The sequence below is a fragment of the Electrophorus electricus genome, chromosome 21 (assembly GCF_041902795.1).
Source record: "Electrophorus electricus isolate QZ-2024a chromosome 21, ASM4190279v1, whole genome shotgun sequence".
NCBI classification, from domain to species: domain Eukaryota; kingdom Metazoa; phylum Chordata; class Actinopteri; order Gymnotiformes; family Gymnotidae; genus Electrophorus; species Electrophorus electricus.
In genome coordinates, this window is record NC_137517.1 from 10,475,166 (window position 1) to 10,495,311 (window position 20,146).

General features: G+C 38.3%; 3 protein-coding genes across 3 annotated transcripts; all 3 read left to right on the plus strand.

Annotated features, from left to right (window-relative positions):
- Positions 1 to 1,078: 1,078 nt before the first annotated feature.
- On the plus strand, positions 1,079 to 6,122 carry LOC113568043 (proteinase-activated receptor 1-like). The gene is made up of 2 exons (XM_026996207.3): positions 1,079 to 1,316; positions 2,849 to 6,122. Exons 1-2 carry the CDS (start codon positions 1,253 to 1,255, stop codon positions 4,075 to 4,077), a joined length of 1,293 nt encoding a protein of 430 aa, XP_026852008.2. The 5' UTR covers positions 1,079 to 1,252; the 3' UTR covers positions 4,078 to 6,122.
- Positions 6,123 to 7,087: 965 nt separating this feature from the next.
- On the plus strand, positions 7,088 to 10,867 carry LOC113568041 (proteinase-activated receptor 2-like). Its single transcript, XM_026996205.3, has 2 exons — positions 7,088 to 7,503; positions 9,774 to 10,867. Exons 1-2 carry the CDS (start codon positions 7,437 to 7,439, stop codon positions 10,865 to 10,867), a joined length of 1,161 nt encoding a protein of 386 aa, XP_026852006.2. The 5' UTR covers positions 7,088 to 7,436.
- Positions 10,868 to 14,953: 4,086 nt separating this feature from the next.
- Positions 14,954 to 19,157, plus strand: LOC113568039 (proteinase-activated receptor 2-like). The gene is made up of 3 exons (XM_035521566.2): positions 14,954 to 15,092; positions 15,214 to 15,264; positions 18,054 to 19,157. The coding sequence occupies exons 1-3, from the start codon at positions 15,059 to 15,061 to the stop codon at positions 19,139 to 19,141; spliced, it is 1,173 nt and encodes a 390-aa protein (XP_035377459.2). The 5' UTR covers positions 14,954 to 15,058; the 3' UTR covers positions 19,142 to 19,157.
- The last annotated feature ends 989 nt before the right edge of the window (positions 19,158 to 20,146 follow it).

Sequence of the window (20,146 nt, forward strand, 5' to 3'; positions counted from 1 at the left end):
AGAGATCATATTGTGAACCAATGGCTGCTAATTCTCTTTGGTGTGTGTGTGTGTTGACTGGATGTAAAAGCAGAATGTTGATTGCAGAAGTAATATAATAATAATAACAAGCGTAAGTTGGTAGCAGGTGAAATCAATGAATAAGGAAATTAAATCTGATGAAGTCAACAGGGGCATTAATAGAGTTGGAGTCCATGATATTACAGGAGATGTGATAAATGCATTATGCCAAGTTTAAAGATACAGTAGTGTTTCAGACATAGGGTAAAAAGAGATGTACAATATGAGAAAAGTAATGTTTTTGGATTATTGAAGAATCTATGCTAGTAGACCCTAAAATAAAATTCTGAACATTGATAATAGAGCAAAATAGGTCCCATTTAAAGAGGCAGAACACAATTCTGTGTAGGTTCACACAATCAGACTCATTTTAGCAAAAACATTTCTGTTAAAATCAATAAATATAATAAGTGAGTAACAATAAAGTCTTTATAAGAAAAGCAAGCTGTTACACTCTGAATAGATCCCTAAATCCATAAATCCTTTGCCCTCTACAGCAGAAAATGTAAACCAAGAGCAATCATTTTGACCAACTCCTCAAGTAATATTGTTCTTTTCTAGGTACTTTTCTGCGGCCAACCACATACTGCTTTTCCTGCAGTTCATTCCTCTGTTTTTCTGTTTTGCTTTCATTCCTCTAATAATGTATTCTGGATTTTTTTTTTGTTTGTTTGTTTGTTTTTTGTATTGGCTCTGTGACCCCGAGTTGTAGTACTGACTGTGATTTGGATTCAACCTTAATAAATTTCACTCTTGCTTTCCTTGTCCTGCTAGCTTTATATACAATTTATATATAAGTTTAAATCTACTACTTTTTAAAATACTATATATATATATATATATATATATATATATATATATATAGTAGTTTAAAAAGTAGTCATTTAGATTTACTTAGATTTAATATCTGGGCATATAACTGTTCTCATGCCCTTCGTATCCAGTCAATCTCTGACCCCCACCAAATGGGTTGCATTTGACGTCGCTACATTGGAATGCACTTCCTTTCGCACAAGACTTAGCTGAAACAACTGGAACAGACCACACAACACATATCACCCAACTGAGAATAGCCTACTCATTGCAAGTGGTGATAGTTGTCAAGAAACGTTTTGTGTAATAGTTTTTGTTTTGTTTTTTTGGTATTGTTCTGTATTGGAAAGAGAGGAACTACGATTACCAAACAGTAGCAATGGGAATCAATATTATTCTGCTTTTCATACTGATTGAGCATGCCATTACAGACTCTTCTAACGGTATGTAGCTGTATTAAAACTTAATTCCTAGAAATCCTAGTATTCCTAGTATTCTGATTAAAAACTTGTGATCATAACCCTATCCCTATACATAAATGTTTTCATGGATATCAAAATAGTAATTAAAAGCATATAAAAGGTCAAGGCTAGAATAACGACATTTCTCCAACAGTGACAGTTGTTCAATGCTTCAATGCAATTGTTAGCCTCAAAGCTTGAAGCCTTTTTGGAAATGTTTAAGACATTGTGGGCCTATGGAACAGTTTTTAGGTGAGAAAGCAACCACCTAATCAGGACCAACCACTTTTAACAATAAAGTTTCTCCTTCAAGATTATTCTGTCGAGGTTTCCTCAATAAAATACTTTAACCATATAAGGCAAGACAGTATACAGTGTAGGTAAGGATGGATGTCATATAAATACATATTAATCTGTAGAGACTATCGGTGTAATCATGAATTAAATAATAATACAGAAAAAAACTGGTGATTATCTGCACAGTTTAAAAGCTAGACCTCCTTTAGTCCATTTTTACTCAACATTCTGTAAACCTATTACATTATGTGCTGTATTAGTGTGATTAAATATATTTTTTTATTTCAAAAGAGAATTAATTTGTTTTGCCTTATTTACATGAGTTGTTACATTAATAAAGTCTTAGTGTATAGCTCAACATAACCCAGTTGAGCAGATATTTGCCCACCCATAGGTTTCATATAGAATGTAAGAAAACAAAACAAAACTATAATAAGAATGGTGGAAGCCAGACAGAATTAACAGGAAGGTTATGATGAGACAGGAAGCCAAGCCAAGCCAAACCAAATTAGGGGAAAACAAAATGCATTTTGAAAACAAGGTACTTTTTGAAAGTTCTAAGCGCATGACAATATTACAGATCAATAAAAGGATGTTAAAAATGATTTCTGAATGTTACAGGTTGGGCTTGTCATGTGTCTGCATGAAGGGATGTTAGGGCTTGTAATGTTCTTGTAATGTTCTCTCTCGTTCTGTAAGAGTGAACACTCTGGCAGTGGCATTCTGAATTCATTGCAAAGTACAATTAGAGCTTAGGGGTAGATAAGAGGACATTGCAGAGGGCATTGTAGGCACTACAGATGAAACAAAGCTCTCACTGTCAGAAATATACTTATCAATAAGTAGTTATAAATGATTATACTGTACACACACTAATTTTAATTCTCCAATTTTCTCTGCAATGGCCCATGATTGAACAACTTGTTCAATATGAGATCAGAAAAAAGAAATAAATCTCTATGAGGCCAATATTTCTTTATTTTTTTATACATATAACAGTTTAATACATAGACATTTACAATCAAAAACTAAAACCAGGCCTTTTGACAGCCCTTTTCACACTGTAGACACAGTCAGAGCATAGGTGGCTCCCCAGCTTCAAACTCCCCTGGGCATAGCATCTGTCCTTTAAACAATAGAACCACATTGCATATCTAATGTAGTACAAATGCAATACAAATGAACATGTTTAATTCACAAAAACAACTTCTATGCAGGCAGCAACCCACGTGGTTTTGCATTGTCCAGACAGACAGAGGCAGTCACCTATGAGCCCATTGACTACCCTCCTCCAGATGTGGAATCCATGCAAGACCACCAAGGTCCCAACCCAGGAGAAGGGAAGGGCAGCATGGTTCTTCAGGGCAAATGGGGTCGCACGTCTCTGCACAGTCTGGAATGGGTATTCAACAGCTCCAACCAGACTCCAGCACGCTATAACATCACTGTGCTCCGAGTTTCAGAGCATACGGCACTCTTCCTCCGGGGGCCCCTGGCCTCATACTTCATCCCCACCATCTACACCCTAGTCTTCCTCAGCAGCGTGCCTCTGAATGCCGTGGCCGTTATGGCGTTTACATGCCGCATCCGCCGGAAGAAGCCAGCAGTGGTGTATATGTCCCAGCTGGCATTGGCTGACCTGCTGTTTGGCTTGCTGCTGCCACTGAAGGTGCACTACTATGCCCATGGCTCTGACTGGCCGTTTGGTGAGGCAGCTTGCCGCGCAGTTACCGCTGCATTTTACAGCTACATGAACTGTTCCGTGCTGCTGATGATGTGTATGGCTGTGGACCGTGTACTGGCCCTGGCACTCCCTGTCACCTCCATGCATTGGCGCAGTCATCGCAACGCAGCACTGGTGTGCGTTGTGGCGTGGCTCCTGGCGTTGGCGGGGGCGACGCCCCTGCTGACTATGCAGCAAACGATGCAGATCACACAGGTAGGCGTCACCTGTCATGACGTACTGGAGCCGCAAGACCCTCGCTACCTGCAGCTGTTTTCCTCCCTCGCTTGCGTCTTTTTCCTCCTGCCTCTTGCTGTGACAGCCACCTGCTACAGCATCGTCATCCGAGTGCTCAGGCCGATAAAGTCCCTCCATGGAACTTCGAAGTGGTCATCGCTGTCGAGAAAAAGGAAGAAAGCTGTTGCCATGGCATTTGCTGTAGCGGTGGAGTTTGTGGTGTGCTTTGCACCAACCAATGTGATTCTGCTGCTGCACTGTGCACAGCAGACAGCAGGAGAGAGCAACCTTGATGGCGACAGGACATACGCCGCATACATACTGGCAGTGTGCCTGGGCAGTGTCAGCACCTGTCTGGACCCGCTGCTCTACTACTATGGCTCTTCACAGTGCAGACGCCAGATCAGCAGTGCCATGTGGTGGAGGAGAGGAAAGCAGGCTACTACTACCTATCACACACACAGCGGCTCAACACAGAGTAGCTGATCATGCTGCAAAGTGAAGTGAACTGCGGGGCTGGGGGAGTTGTCATACAAATTTAATATGTTACAGAATGAATCGATACCAGTAATTACCTTCTCCTTAAAGAAAACTAAATCTTTTCTTATTATTTTGTTGTAATCCCAGGAATCTGTTCATTGTTATTTCTCTTTGTTTTCTACTTATGTACTCTGTCAGGTTTTCAGTCTGTCCCTGACCACTTCTATCCTACCACAGTTCCCTATGAGTCTAAGCTGGTGAATGAGATTTCTCTGGCACTTGATTCTGTACTATGGCCTAAAGCAGAAGATGTAAAGCAACTCCAGGGGTGAACTGAATGCTCTACATAACGAGTGCATTATTTGGCCACTATTACAGAAGGTTGGTGTATATACCCAATGGAAAGTTTATCAGTATGAGAATTATGTCAATTACCAGTATGCAGTATGTCAGCAATTTGTCTAGGCACATTGACAAATTGTGAAGCAGAGTGTCAATACATAGATGGGACCATAGGCAAAACATAATTCACTGTATATTCACTGAGTTTTATGTATTCCTTCTTTGTAGGTGTATGACAGCTTTTGAAAACATAGCATTTTATATCTGCATATTTTGTGTATGTATATGGACTTGCACATTAATCATTTTATGTTGTCTTTGTAAGTATTTGCATAAAAAGAATTTACAAATGCAGACACAGGACAGATGTTTATTAACCATGACAATGGTTTTCATGTTTTTTTATCTGAAATAGGGTTGTTGTGGGAGGGAGTGTGGTGGCTAAGCAGGTTAAGTATGAGTTTGGGAAAGAAGCTGTTGAGAAGTCTGATGGTTTTGGTTTGATGACCTAGGGAGAAAAGCTTTTATTTCAAAAGCTTCCAGAAAGAAGCTTTTGAAATAAATGATGTCCAAAATGAAAGGTATCTGCAGCAGTTTTAATAGTCCAATACATGCACTGCCATGCTCTCTTTTGAATACAGGTGATGTATTCATCTCAGCATTGAATATGGTAGTGTCAGGAAGTTTCATGATTTTACTAGACTGACAGTGCTGTCTTTAATTAAAATGCATCTAACATTACTGTCCACATTGCCAGGTGTACAATAGTTTCTTGAACCATATCAAACCATCCCCCCACTGAAACAATGAATGGATTAAATTATTTTGGTATGTAAGAACAATGCAACAGTGGACAACCTTTGCAGTGACTCTTATAGAAGATATATTATAGAAGATCTGATGTTTTAAAAAGAGAAAATAAGGCCTATTAAAATAGCTGTAAAAATCACACACACACACACACACACACACACACACACACACACACACACACACACACACACACACACACATTCTATGACAATCCAGTATCCACTAGATTTTTAATTGGTCCACAGTCCTATCCACCATGCAAGAAATGAAACTCGAGAGTAACCTTCACACAGGGATGGACTGGCCATCAGGAATACCGGAACAATCCCCAGTGGGCCACTGGCTGAGAAAAAAACAGAATCTGATTTAAATATTTGAATACTGAAGTATGCCATTGGCCCAGTGTGCTTTTTCCATTTCCAATTACAGAAATGCTTAAACTCCAGGGTAAAATGTAATGACAGAGAAAGGTTTTTTTTGTTTGTTTGTTCTTTTGTTTTGTTTTTTTTAAACTAGAGAAAATATAGCGCAGATGAAAAAACACCCCAAAAGAAGGGATTAAAATGTGTGATTTTAAAAAATGACCAAAATGCAGAGAAAGGAACTAGGTTAGTGTCCTGCAAAAAATCAAAGAACAAGCAGACAATGAGAGTTCGCATTCAGGCTTTGGTCATTGTTTACAATCCAAGACTGAGCCCATATGTGTGTGGGTGTACTTCAGTGGGTGCTGTGAGTGTGTGTATATGTGTGACAGGATGTGACTGTGTGTGTGTGTGTGTGTGTGTGTGTGTGTGTGTCTGTGTCTGTGTCTGTGTCTGTGCGTGTGTGTGCGCGTGTTTTACTGCGTTGTTTCCCAGATTTACGGTCTTAAAATTAAATCCCAAATCTGACAGTTATTGCTTTGAATTTATGTCTCGGGTCCTGGGTTACCTTCCTATGTATGTTCAGACAAGAGCTCACCAAGTATATCATAACAGACAAATAAAAAGATAAATAAAATGTCATATGAAAATTCCACATTATCCAGGTCAATTAATCTAACTTAATTCAGATGGCTATCTTAAAGGAGCAATAACTTCTTTTTTTTCTCCAGCGATTCTTCTTCATTTTTGAAACAGCTATTATACTGACATCTAGTGGCCCGAATGTTTGCGAGATTCTGTGCTAAATCTAAAATATGAAAGCCTCCATGTGTGGAACTTTCTCTGTGAAGCATAAACTGGTTCATTAGATTCTTCAAAAATTATAATCACTTTCATAAATATTCTTTGCTACATTTTGGTGGTAAAATGACCTTTAATGTACAATCACACCCTAAGTCTGACTAATTACCTAGCTAGCTAACTAGCGGTCATTCAAATCTTTCAAGCATCATATTTTTTGACGTGTCTACACTTAGCCTATGTACTTAATTTTTAAACAGTATCGTCATTATTTGTTCAAAAATCAGCGTCCACGATTAAGCATATATATATATATATATATATATATATATATATATATATATAGATATAGATATAGATATAGATATAGATATAGATAGATATAGATATAGATATAGATATAGATATAGATAGATCAGGGAACCCGTGAAGACAGGCTGGACTGAGAACTAAATTCAGCCCTGAACCTTTTTTTTCTAGTGCAACCCTATCTATCGCATAAAATCATATATATATATATATGATTTTATGCGATAGATAGGGTTGCACTAGAAAAAAAAGGTTCAGGGCTGAATTTAGTTCTCAGTCCAGCCTGTCTTCACGGGTTCCCTGATCAGGTCCAAAGTCTAAAATCTTTCTCTCTCTCCCTCCACCTCCCTCAAAATGGCCATAAAACGTCCTCGCACTCTACGGAAAACACAAGTGTAAATCAGGAAAATCGCCTTTTGTCTATCCAAAAAAGGGGAAAAGAGGAGATTATTGCTATTATAATTAATTAAATACACATTGTTTGTTCTTGCAGTTTTGTCCAACGCGTTTTGTTCGCATTGACTTTAAGAAGGAAAACTGACAGACTCGTAAACGAGGTGGGGCAGATTACGTGACACCACTCCTGTTTACCATTTACCTTGGTAGTGATGCTATTGGAAACTTAAGTTTTTCGAAAAACGGGGAGATATAACAAACAACAGATAACTGTTAAAGCTGCCAAACTTTAAACTTTTAGGTGTGCTTTGAAATATTCTGTTTATCGGACATCGTATAATCATGAAGCACAAATTACTTTGGATTAAAATTTTTGTCATTTTACTCTTCGTAAATGTGCCCTTACATGGTAAGTGTCCTTTACCGTTTCTCTTGACAGCTGCGTTGTTTATACATTATGTGTAGGCTAAGTAAAGCAGAGAAGAGTTAAACCATAACAGAAGCAAAGTTAAACCATAAATATTGGTTTAGCATTAATTCCGTCAGTGCAATTAAATGACAGTCAGTGGAATTTAAGTATTTTTAAAAAACGTTAGTGCCTTATAACAAACTGAGGCAATGTCAGTGAAACACACGTTTGAAAGGAAAGGTTGTTGGTTTATTTTTCAAGGAATCTGCTCTAAGGTGTCTGACCTTCGGGCAACATTTCCTACATTTACAGTGTCCTAGTCTTTGCATTAACAACTGATTCCATTTTATGGACGATTACAGAATGTCCTGGATACATGTAGTCATTACACCCATACTATTCTGTACATTAAATAAGACAAGACAAGGAAAAGCATGTTTATTTGAACAGCGCTTTTCATACTCAGTGGCAAGTGTTGAGAATAAAGAAAAATAAAATAAATAAAATAAATAAGTGAACTGTCGTGATTGAAAGTGCAGTACTACAGGATCCGAGAGAGCAGTGTTTAACCTGAGGAGAAACCTGGCCAAATAAGAATGGTATTAGTTTAGATTTAAAAACATCTAGTGTCTGGGCTCTTCTAATATCCTCTAACAACTGGTTCCATTTAAAAGCAGCATAACAGCTAAACTCTGCCTGTTCATGATTAGTCTATTCCTAGTATGTATCTAGTATATGCATCTCATTGCTGTTGCCAAATATAATCTTTATATTATATATAATATAATATTATCTAATATTTATCTATTTTATTCAACTGCAGAAAGTTTTGGCCCATCCAGTTAGTGTTACATAGAGAGTCAGTCATACAAAGACCATAGCTGATTGGGGAGAGGGCCAAGTAAATCTGAGTGTTGTCTGCATAGTTCTAAGATAGCCCAAAATCATGTCTTGTATGATTTGGTGAAGAGGAAGCATGTATAATTTAAATAAGAGCAACCCAAGAATCGAACCCTGGGGGACACAGGTCATTGGCATTCATTCAGAAACATTTTTTATTTTGACAAAGTAATTCCTGCTTTGCAGGTACAAACTGAACCATTTTAGGACTGAAAGTCCAAGTCACTTTTAAAGCCTATCTGAAAGAATATTGTGGGCTGTGGCATCAAAGGATACACTGAGATTGAGCATTAGTAAATCTGGTATTCTTTAGGAAGCTAGTCGGTAAAGCGTGGAGGATGCAAGCAGATGATTTGAGATAACTCACTGTATTGATTAAAATGTCATTATTAATAACACTAAACATTTTAACATAACTTTACATTGTGATAGAGAGGTCACAGGCTCATTGGTGGATATAGATATACTAATGCCTTGTCTGATACTGTGACTCTTAGTGCTAAAAAAGGTTGCAAACTTATTACCTTGTTCAGTTGATACTAATTCAGGGGCCATTTCTGTTCATAAATTTGTCAACCATTGCAAAGTGTATTTTGTTATTGTTGTTAATGCTGGAGAAAAATGATTATCTAGCTTTGCATATTATCGTATTATTATGTCTTTATGAATGAGAACTTTGGTTTTCTTACATATTTTTAGAAACATTTCAAAAATTCAAATGGAATTTTTAAAAATTAGTTAATTCTCTAAAATATATCAATATGTGTTATAATAATCATATGAATCCTTTACTGCAGCAGTTTGAAAAGAATGGGTACTTCAGAAATGCTCCACCACATTGCTGGTGGAGTGCTAAACCTTAAAACTCCAAAGTTTAAGACTAAAGCAAAGCTCACATGTTAGCATATGTGTCTGTATGCTTTTAGTGTTGTGCCAAACATCAATTCATGTTGGTGAAATACAGTTTCAGTATGGGAAGGGCTGTAGTAGTGCTGCTCTACTGTTTGAATAGATTTTGCACCATAAGAGATAATCACAATGTTTTGTTCCAGTGAGTTTCATGATGGCTCTCTCACATTGCTCTAAAGTTCCCTTATTATGTTTGCTTTGGCTATGTCAATAATATAATGTCCACAAAAATAAAAAGGTGCATTTGTGCTATTTAAAATTCTCTCTGAAAATGACTATAGATTTTATTTTCTTATTAATGATAAACAATAAAAAAACAGCTAATATTAATTTGAAAAGTACACAATAAGATGTCACTCCCTGGTGTACTGTTACATCCTGATATTCCAGTACAGTGTGATCAGATCCCATGTGCCTCTTGTGAGATCAGATCCTCTTTTGTTCCACCTCCCTTGCTTCAGGCTCCCAGGTATCTACTGACGAACGAGGTTTTGTTGGTGAGGAGACTGTACAAGGAGTTCAGGTGCCCCTCACTGCCATGAATGTGCTTGACAGCAGCCTCACCAAAGTCTTCTTCCCTGTCGTTTACATCATCATCTTCATCGTGGGCCTGCCCACCAACGCTATGGCCATATGGGTCTTCCTCTTCAGAACGAAGAAGAAGCACCCAGCGTCCATCCTAATGGTCAACCTTGCACTGGCCGATCTGCTCTTCATCATCTGGCTGCCACTGAAGATTGCCTATCACTTTAACGGCAATAACTGGATCTTTGGTGAACCTCTGTGTAAAGTGTTGGTGGGTTTTTTCTATGGCAATATGTACTGCTCCACCATCTTCATAGCATGTATCAGTGTGCAGCGCTACTGGGTAATAGTGCATCCACTTTCCCAGCAGAAGAGGAATAACCGGGCAGCAGTGTGTGTGTCGCTATGTGTGTGGTTCATCGTCTGGCTCATCACTGTGCCTCTCTACCTGTATGATCAGACTGTTAATGTAACCAACCTTGGCATTGTCACCTGCCATGATGTCACTCGTCCTAGCCACTCAAGCATACCTGTTGGGTACTTCCTGACTATGGGCATTGTGGGATATGTAATTCCTACTGTCATATGTATCGTAACATATGTCTTGATGTTTCGCTCTCTGAGCAGTTCCATGACAGATGCTAGTGTCAGTGAAAAGAGGAAGAAGGCCATCATCCTCATCGTCACCGTGCTTGTGATGTTCCTGGTGTGTTTCACTCCCAGTAACATCATGCTAATGGTGCATTACTCTGTAATGGCTGCCAAAATTCAGAACAATGGTTATGGCTTCTATATCGTCAGTCTGTGCCTGTCCAGCCTCAACAGCTGTGTGGACCCCTTTGTGTACTATTTCATCTCAGGGGAGTTCAGAGAGCATGTGAAGAACACACTAAAATGTCGCAGTGAGCGCACAGCGAATAGAATGAAGGTATCCTTCAGTGCGCTTAAGTTCTCTAAGAAAAGTAAAACCTACACCTCTGACTCCACCAAAGAGAGCAACACCTGCACATCTAACTCTGCCCTCTACTGAGGGCAAAATGCACTTTGTTTTTATACTCTTTAGAATGACTTACACAGACTAACCATTCTCATCCCACAAAGTCTTATTCTGAAGTTTGAATATTGGCCAGATTATTCAATGTATATTTATATGTGTAAACATTCAGATTTCTCCACTGGCTCTCCACTTGAGGTTTAATGAAACTTTCCATACTTGTTGCAGTGTATTGACTATCATAAACACTGTGACCACCAAGCCTTTTTTATATAGATTTGTAAAAAGAAGGGCTTGTTGCAAAAGTGTGCAGCAGATAGCATAACATCAACCTCAAAAGGCTTGGTAGTGTTTTGTGTTTTTTTAAAAAGTGAGAAGCTCAAATGTGGATGAATGTATAAATGCATCTAGGAGGGGGTGTTTCAATTAATTAAATCAGACTTCTGCCTATCACACTTCTGTCACACTCTCTCAAACTTTGATACAAAAGGTTGTCCTGTCTATTCAAATCAGTTAGTAAGCACTAGCTATACTGAACACTTTTATTGGGCATGGTTATGCCAGAAAGATGTACTGGCCAGTAAATATCAACTTATCTCAGACATTCAGAGAATTCTGTGTGATAGCTCATGTCCAGGCCATTCAAACAACCAAGAGTGCAAAGAGACAGTGTGTGACTAGTAGCCTGACCTAGAAGAAGCATTTTCTCTCACTGACTGACTAAACACGCATGTGTGGAGAAGAGTTCACTTATCCAAGAAGAATAGCTACTATGTAGGTTAGCAGTATGCACCTTGTTATATATAAAGATTGGAAGAGTGGTGGTTTTCTCCCATAGTCACATGACTATAAATAAAAAAGTATATATGATTATATCTTCTATTGTTAGCATAAGGGAAGTGGTGGGGAGAGTTTAAATATTTTACCTACAGCTTTCTGGTTCATGATTATTTTTATATCATGTATACTGATATCATGTATACTGATATTGATATACAAATGTATACTTCACACTAATCATAACTAGTTTTTGAGTATGAAGTATATAGCATATAGTAGTATGAAGTATGTAGAAGTATATAGTATAAGAGTCAAAGGTACAATTAAAAATCCACAGTCTATACTTAGAGCCGTTGGATTTTTGAGTATGGTGTTGATGGACACTGTTGTCCTAAATTGCAGTGTTAAATGGAAAGGGAAGAAACCTTTAGCCTTTTTCTAGTAAGAAAGCACTGATGTTTGCTGGTCATCTTCAGGACTTGGAGCGATTAGCTATTGTTAGCTAGCAGGCTCTGAGGCACATTTCCTAGCTGTGAGGCAACTATATGTGAAGTATTTTTCAGGCAAAAATCTTACATTCTAGCAATTACAAGTCTGACTGCCATCTCATTGTTAAAATACATATATCTCTGATTGCCACCACATTCTTATATGATACACAACCTGCACAAGAAATTCAAGGGCTTCATGTATACTATCTCTTGATAGCTTTAGCTATAACACTTACTAATGTACTTACTAATCAGCACTGTATGGTAGCAGCCCAGTATCTTGAAAACTAGCTGGCCTCTGGGGACTAAGACGGTTTTCTTAGCAGTAAGAATGCTATCCACTTTCCTTGAATTGGAAACACATCTTTATTCAAAATTCAATCCCATACCAGTGACTCTTGCATGAAATATTTGTGCTATGGATAGTGATCTGAAAAAAAAGAGGCTTGCTTCATTGTCGTGTTTGATTAAATACATCAATAGAGCACCACACTTTTTACAGTGCACTAATGAAGAGTTTAAAAGTGAGCAAAGCATTCAGAGTAATCTCTCAGAGCTTATAACAAAACTGTGGGTATATGATCATAAAGATATGCACTCTTTTGGTATTGATTTCTAATAAATGTGACTTTTCTATTTTAGTGACATGGATAATTTATTGTTAAAATGTTCTTAGAAGGAAAATTATTTTCTGTATAAATCTGTCCTTTAAACACATTTTACTCTTGCCATAGACATAAGAAGTTTGACCAGCAAAATGGTTGAAACCGGGTTGATAATATTGGTCTCTGCTGATGGATAATTCTAAAAAATGGAACACACATCTGCATAAGATTTCCTCTTTTATGCTTCACTGTAACCTTCCATTGTTGCTTTGACCATATATGATCTTCCATTGCTGTTTTTGTCTATAGATGGTCTGCTAACACTGCTCAGTCTCTGAACATGCTGTGTTGTTTTGATTACAGAACTAAATTCTTGAGAATATGCTAAAGTCTAATGTGTTCTACTTTTTTCCCTATATACTCTGATGTGTGAAGAAAATAATGTGTGTGTGCATATCAGCATCTCTGACTCCGTGTAACTTATTCTGAGAGATGTGCTCCAGGTCCTTGAGGAGGGACAACCAGATGAGGCAGACTGTGGGACCAGAGAGGACAGGCTAAGGAACATTTGGGGAAATTATTCTTACATTTAATTGTCTCTTTGATGATATAAGATGTGGGATCTGAAAATGCCATGTTAACAGGAGTTGATTAGGAAAAGATATAATATAAAATAGAGGTGTCCAAGTCGAGTCCTAGAGATCTACAGATCTGCTGAATTATTTCCAACCCTAATCTAGCATACCTGGCTCCAATAATAATGTGCTCCTGATTGACTTGGTTAATTGGACCAAGGAAGTTAGATTAGGGTTAGAACTAAACTCTGCAGGGAGGTATATCACCAGGACTAGACTTTGGCACCCCTGACATAAACAATTTGCTAAAAATAATGACATAAAAAATGTAATTTAAATTTTTTTATTTGTAAACAGCATCAATCATGGATGAATCACATATGTAGGTAACTTCCTTTGGTTATGTGTCTTGTACTGTTTTGTTGTCATGAAATAGCTTTACAAATGTCAGTGTCCAAGTCCCCAGTGAGCAAGCCAAAGGCAACAGTGGCAAGGAAAAGCTCCCCAGAGCATGAGGAAGAAACCTTGAGAGGAACCAAGACTCAAAGTGTGGCAGGGGGCATCCTCCTCTGGCTGACAATAGACACCACAATATCAACAATATAATCAATAAGGAGCAAAATAAGTAGTGAATGAGAGGGGAAAATAAATAAATAATAAAAATGAGAAAATAAACAAACAATATGTAGTCCAGTTTTTAGAAGTCCTAGTCTGGTCCTGACGGTGTGCATGTGTCCGAAAACATCCCGCATGAGAATGTCCTTTAAGGGCAACGGAGAAGTGATTGGCTGAGGTGGAGGTGTGGTAAGCTACAGCAGAAGGGCATCAGTGGTGGTGGGAGGAGCCATGGCAGCTGAGACGGGTTGAAGCTTAGTAACAACATGACATCAGGGGTAGGTGCACCTCAGCAGAAATAGATTATTAGGCATATCCAGGTACGAAGGTATGTAAATTAGGGAACTATAATGTGCATAGATGGACTCAGGCAGAACTAGTTATGGCAGCACAGCTAAAAGAATAGTGCCAGAAGGAAACACCCTTGAGGGCACCCTGGAACATTAGTATATACTAAAATGTACTTTGCAGTTCAGTAGTGTTGTTTTTAGTGACTCTTCATTTTCAAAGTTACTCATAACCAACATATCTAAGGCTATCTGGAATCAAATATATTCTTCTAAGAGTTCCACAACATTGAATGTTTTCCTATTGGGGGCATTATTGTTGGGGGTGGGGGTGTTATTGTACAAACCAGAAACACTCTTGGCTGCAGCCTGAGCCTTCTCAACAAAACACCTTCATTGTTCCAGTGCTGCTGTTGTTGGTGGTGGTGGTGTGGTGGTGGTTTTGTTTTTGTTTAAAGTGGGTGGTACAATACATTTTGAGTAAAATGAACCATCACCAAATTACTAATTCAGGTATAACAACTAATTCTTAAGGTTGGTATTTACAGTGTATGAACTGAAATATAGTGTGTTGTTACTGTTTTGGCTTCTCTTGCACATGTAACAGCATGTTAAGTTCGCATAATATACTACCCTTGTGCCTAAAGGCACTCCCACATTTCTTCTTTTAGTACAAAAACTGTCCTGTCTTTACTGGGTTGGGTGCTAACATGCTCAAGGTCTTGTATTGCAGCTTGGTTGTTTTTCCTTGGAAAAAAAAAAGAGTGAAAATAAGACAAAGCATATACTCATCTAACCAGTATCAGAAAATTAAAACCAAAGTCATTCCAGTTCATTAGTACTGTCTAAACCAAAAATTTGGATTTGGACTGAGATGGATTTCGTCATTACTATGAAGCCATTGAAAGGTAAGATTTAGCTTTGTTATGGCAAGTTTTAGAAACTTAGTTGCTGTTTTAAACATGAAGATTGATTCATCCAGTAAAAGCTTCCAACCTCTGAACCCCAATTCTATTTCTGTGTAAGCAGATACAGATCATCCAGGAGAGACTGTTGATTATTATTGGCCTCATGAACCTAGTAAGTTACCAACATGCTTTTGGATATTTGTAATGAAAAACAGTTCCATGACATTAACATTTAATAGGTTATCATTTTCTTGTTAGAAATTGGATATGGATATTTATTTTATTTCTTATTCTTATTTACTTAAAAGACATCAAATCCATGGTCCAAAAATGCAACCACCATAACCACGCAGTGAAGTGGAGCAGCAGTTTGTCTGGGTTACTTTGGGCTTGTCTATGCCTCTTTATTTTAAAAAAAATGTTGTTTTTTTTTATTTTATTTTACTACAGTGAATCACATTACTGACTTTGCAAATAACTGCCTAGGGCTTCTTCAAAATTAACATAAAACAACAAAGCCTGATAACTCAGAAGTCCTCTATATATGAAAACAGTTTTAATGAGACTGTTCACCTATTATCATGTTGCAGGCTATTACAAATTCCATCTTCATTGAGGAAATTGCTCCTAAATCTGCTTCCTGCCTCTCCTATATCAGTGGTGGAACACAGCAATAAGATAATGTAGAAAAATAGTCTAATGTTATTGATCTAATAAGGACTTAAATGGACAAGATCAACATTACCACTAATCCAGTAATCTACCTGTTCTCAGTTACTGCAAGGTTACAAAAGCTCTGGCTGATTCTACCAATTGGTTCGCTTCACCAGTGCTTCACATTTGCCTGCTTCCAGACTAATGCTATGGCATGATAAACTGATTGTGGGGCCATTCTTGTTTCTCTGTATTCTCCTGTTCTTTCATTGTTGATGAATCAGTTACTTTTTAGTGATCAAACCTGTTTCCCTTATTTGTTCATGTCTTGCTCCCCTGCCTTGCTGGCATGTCAATCTTACCAAGGCTTTGAGCCTGCAAAGGACGACCTGCAAAGCCATGCTTTGTGCAGTTTCAAACTAAGTGTGCTACGATTGCACACACACATGAGGGAGAGGATCCAAATGCAAGAGGTTTTATTGATGAAACAGGACAAGTTAGAGGACTCAGGCAGGTACTTGTAATCAGGTCAGCCTGAGGCCAATAATGCGGGGCAGAGTCCAGAAGGCATCCAGGGATCAAGCAGGAGATGAGGTCTGAAATATAGGCAGGAATCGAAAACCAGGAAGACAAACCTGGAATGCTCGGTATGCAACATGGGGTTGGCAATACATTGCGAAGTGAGTACAAGGGAGGGGAGCTTAGATAGGGGAGCAGTAATGAGGAGAATAGTTTTCAGGTATGTACTTAGTACTCTGGTGAACCAGATCAGCGATGTCGGTGAGAAGAGGTAGGTGTAGCAATGCAGGGATGAGCGTGGTTCCTGGTGTTCAGAGTGTTTGAGTGTTGTACCAAGTTGCCAGTCTCATCTCTTAATTATTTTTGTTTGAGATGGTTCATCCTTGACTAAAGTTATGCAAAATACATTCTCAGCAGGCTCAGATATAAGATCAAGTCATTCTGGCTCTCTAGGGAAATCAAAACTGCAGGCACTGTGCCAGTAGAAGATTTAACTGAAAGAAAATATGGAGAGGGAATGCTATTGAGCACTTGTATAGTGAATGATATCACTGAGAACCCTACTGAGCACATGTGCAGTGAATGACATCACTACTGGTTAGAGCAACTACCCCTGTTACAACTCCAGTAGAACAGCCAACTAGGACAAAAAAATGAAGCACTCTCAGCCAAGCTGCTCAGCAATCAATATCTATTGGCAGTTGCTATCAATTAAGTTAAAATTTGAAGTTCATGTGATGTGCCTTTCACGCAGCAAAAATATCTATGCTAGACTTCAAGTCCAAATTCCTGTCTCTGGCATTTTTAGTAGACAGAACAGCTAAACCATTAAGTCTCCTGTTTCCTGAAATAAGCATCCTGTTTGGGAAGTCTGTTTTATTCAGCCAATTGTTTGCATTTTTCTTTTTGCTTTTGTGTTTGAATTTACTTACCATCTTCACAGTTATTATCATAATAAAACATCACAGAATACATGAACAGTCAAAGCTTTCTTTGGACCAAAGGACCAAACCCCAAATTTCATATTAAGCTTTTAATTGTCTCAGAAGCAAATAATTGGAACATGTTCAAGTAAATAATTGTTGAAATGTGTTAGTTTGAGTTTAATTTCAAAGCATTTAAATCTTTTCACTAAGATGATGTGAATCTGTTTCCTTTTCCCCCATAAACAAAACTAACTAAAACTAAATAAGTTCTAAACTCCAGAGTATAATAGCTACAAAAAATGTTTAAGTTAATGTTTTCATGTACTTTATTAATAATGAAAGCCTTACAGACATCACAGCAAGTTTTAGTGTTTACTACCAAAAAAATGATTTTTGTCTAATACTATTTTACTAGCAATCAGGTTATGAGCTATTTCTACCACCATCACATCTAAAATTTAAAAACATACTTATTAAAATATACTTTTTAGCCAGGCTCTGTGTAGTGTGAATTAAATCTTTTAATAACTATTTATATAAAACACACATAGAGTTTGCATTCTAATTTTCCCTGGAACACTATTTCAGATGTTTGGAGCTGTATAATAACATCTTCCACCAGGTGAGCTTCCGGCAATCCTGGGTATTTCTAGTAGGCCTGCATTGGCTAGGTAAAGTGGTTAGAATGAGCTAGAAGTAAACAATTAAGAACTTTAAACATGACTCTGTAGTCAGTACAAAACATACCAGGAAACCTGCGTAAACTGAAAAATACTTGTGAATTAGTTTACCTTAAGAAAGAGGAAGACAGCCAGTTCTCGAGCCAAAATATTGATCCAGCATCTTCTTATATTCACTACAGAAAATGATACAGAGTGGGAGGCAGCTGGTTTTGCTCCAGTGGAAAAGACCCAGCATGGTTTACTCTTGTCCTTCATTGCTATAAATGTGCTCGACAGCAGCCTCACCAAAGTCTTCTTTCCTGTCGTTTACATCATCATCTTCATCGTGGGCCTGCCCACCAACGCTATGGCTATATGGGTCTTCCTCTTCAGAACAAAGAAGAAGCACCCAGCGTCCATCCTAATGGTCAACCTTGCGCTGGCCGATCTGCTCTTCATCATCTTGCTGCCACTGAAGATTGCCTATCACTTCAATGGTAATAATTGGATCTTTGATGAACCTCTGTGTAAAGTGTTGGTGGGTTTTTTCTTTGGCAATATGTATTGCTCCACCATCTTCATAGCATGTATCAGTGTGCAGCGCTACTGGTTAATAGTGCATCCACTTTCCCAGCAGAAGAGGAATAACCAGGCAGCAGTGTGTGTGTGTGCATGTGTGTGGGTCATCGTTTGGCTCATCACTGTGCCTCTCCACCTGTATGATCAGACTGTTGATGTTGTGGTTAATGAAAAAAAGTTTGTGATCTGCCATGATGTCACTGACATGCAGTCACACATCCCTGTTGGCTACTTCATGACTATGAGCATTGTGGGATATGTAGTTCCCTGTGTGGTGTGTACAGTGACATATGTGAGGATGTTCCTCTACTTCAGGAGTTCAAGCATGCCCTCAGAAGAAGAAATGAAAGGACAAAATAAAAGGAAGGCCATCATTCTCATTACGACAGTACTTGTGATGTTCCTGGTGTGTTTTACTCCTAGTAACATCATGCTAATGGTACATTACTCTCTTCTAGCTAATGGGTCTCAGAATGATGGTGGTTATGGCTTCTACATCACCACTCTGTGCCTGTCCAGCCTCAACAGCTGTCTTGACCCATTTTTGTATTATTTCATCTCAGAGCAGTTCAGAGAGCATGTAAAGAACACTCTGATATGTCGCAGTGAGCGCACAGTTGAGAGAATGAGGGTCACAGCTCCGAAGTTCTCTCAAAGGACCAAATACTACTCATCTGGCTCTACCCCCACTGAAAGCAGCAATTGCTAAAAGCAAATTCAAGTCCAACTGTCAGGTGGCACCTAAAGTAAAAGTGTATCGAGTCTTGAATATTTAGAGATGCAAAATTGCATAATTATAAGTGCCACTTTACTAACTGGTTCACTATGTCATTTAAATTAAGAAATAAGAAGTATAGAAATCATAATAGCAAAACTTGTATTATATCATCAGATAAGAGCTGGCAGACCTTGTTATATAGTGAAAATTGTAGTGAAGTACACAAAGTTTCCAGAGAAACAGGACATTTTGGACAGAGGTCCTTTATCAGCTGTACATTGATGTATGTATTATGATTTAATGAGCTTTTATATATAATACTAAAATGTTAAGCAAATGTGCCAGTCCAAGACAGCTATATCAGACTGTACTGAGAGGCAGTGCATGCTCCTGTTATTGGAGAGTTTTGTATGTATTGGTTATGTTGCATACATTATGTCATAGGTGTGTGGTGGCCCATTCAGGTTGGGAAGACCAATTATTATGTCCTCTATATAAATGCAATGCTACCAACCTCTACCTGTAACGTTAGGAGGCTAAGCAGGATGTGGGGACGAGTTACGTTGAACAAACACATACGTTTAGTCACACAGAGAACAAAGACTATGTAGCAATGAAGCTAGCGTAACATCAAACACCGACAACAGAACCACAGGGGTTTATATACACACGTAAATGAAAAACAATTACAAACAGGTGTGACACATGGGGGGCGTGGCCATACGGACAAATATATAGACACAAACACACACGGGGAGACATTTGGGAGGAGGGGCAATACCGTGACACTACCTCTTCATTCTTTGGCAGTATTCTTTTTTTGTAAATATAGTGGTAGGTGCAGAACTATACAAATAAGTAGTTAGTATTTTGTTAGTCTTTAAGGATGACACTGTCACACTGGTAAGGGGGGGGGGGGGGGGGGGGAACTGGTTTCAGCAGTGGATTACCTTCCTTATAAATGCATAGATGTTTAATTTGAAAATACCCAGATAA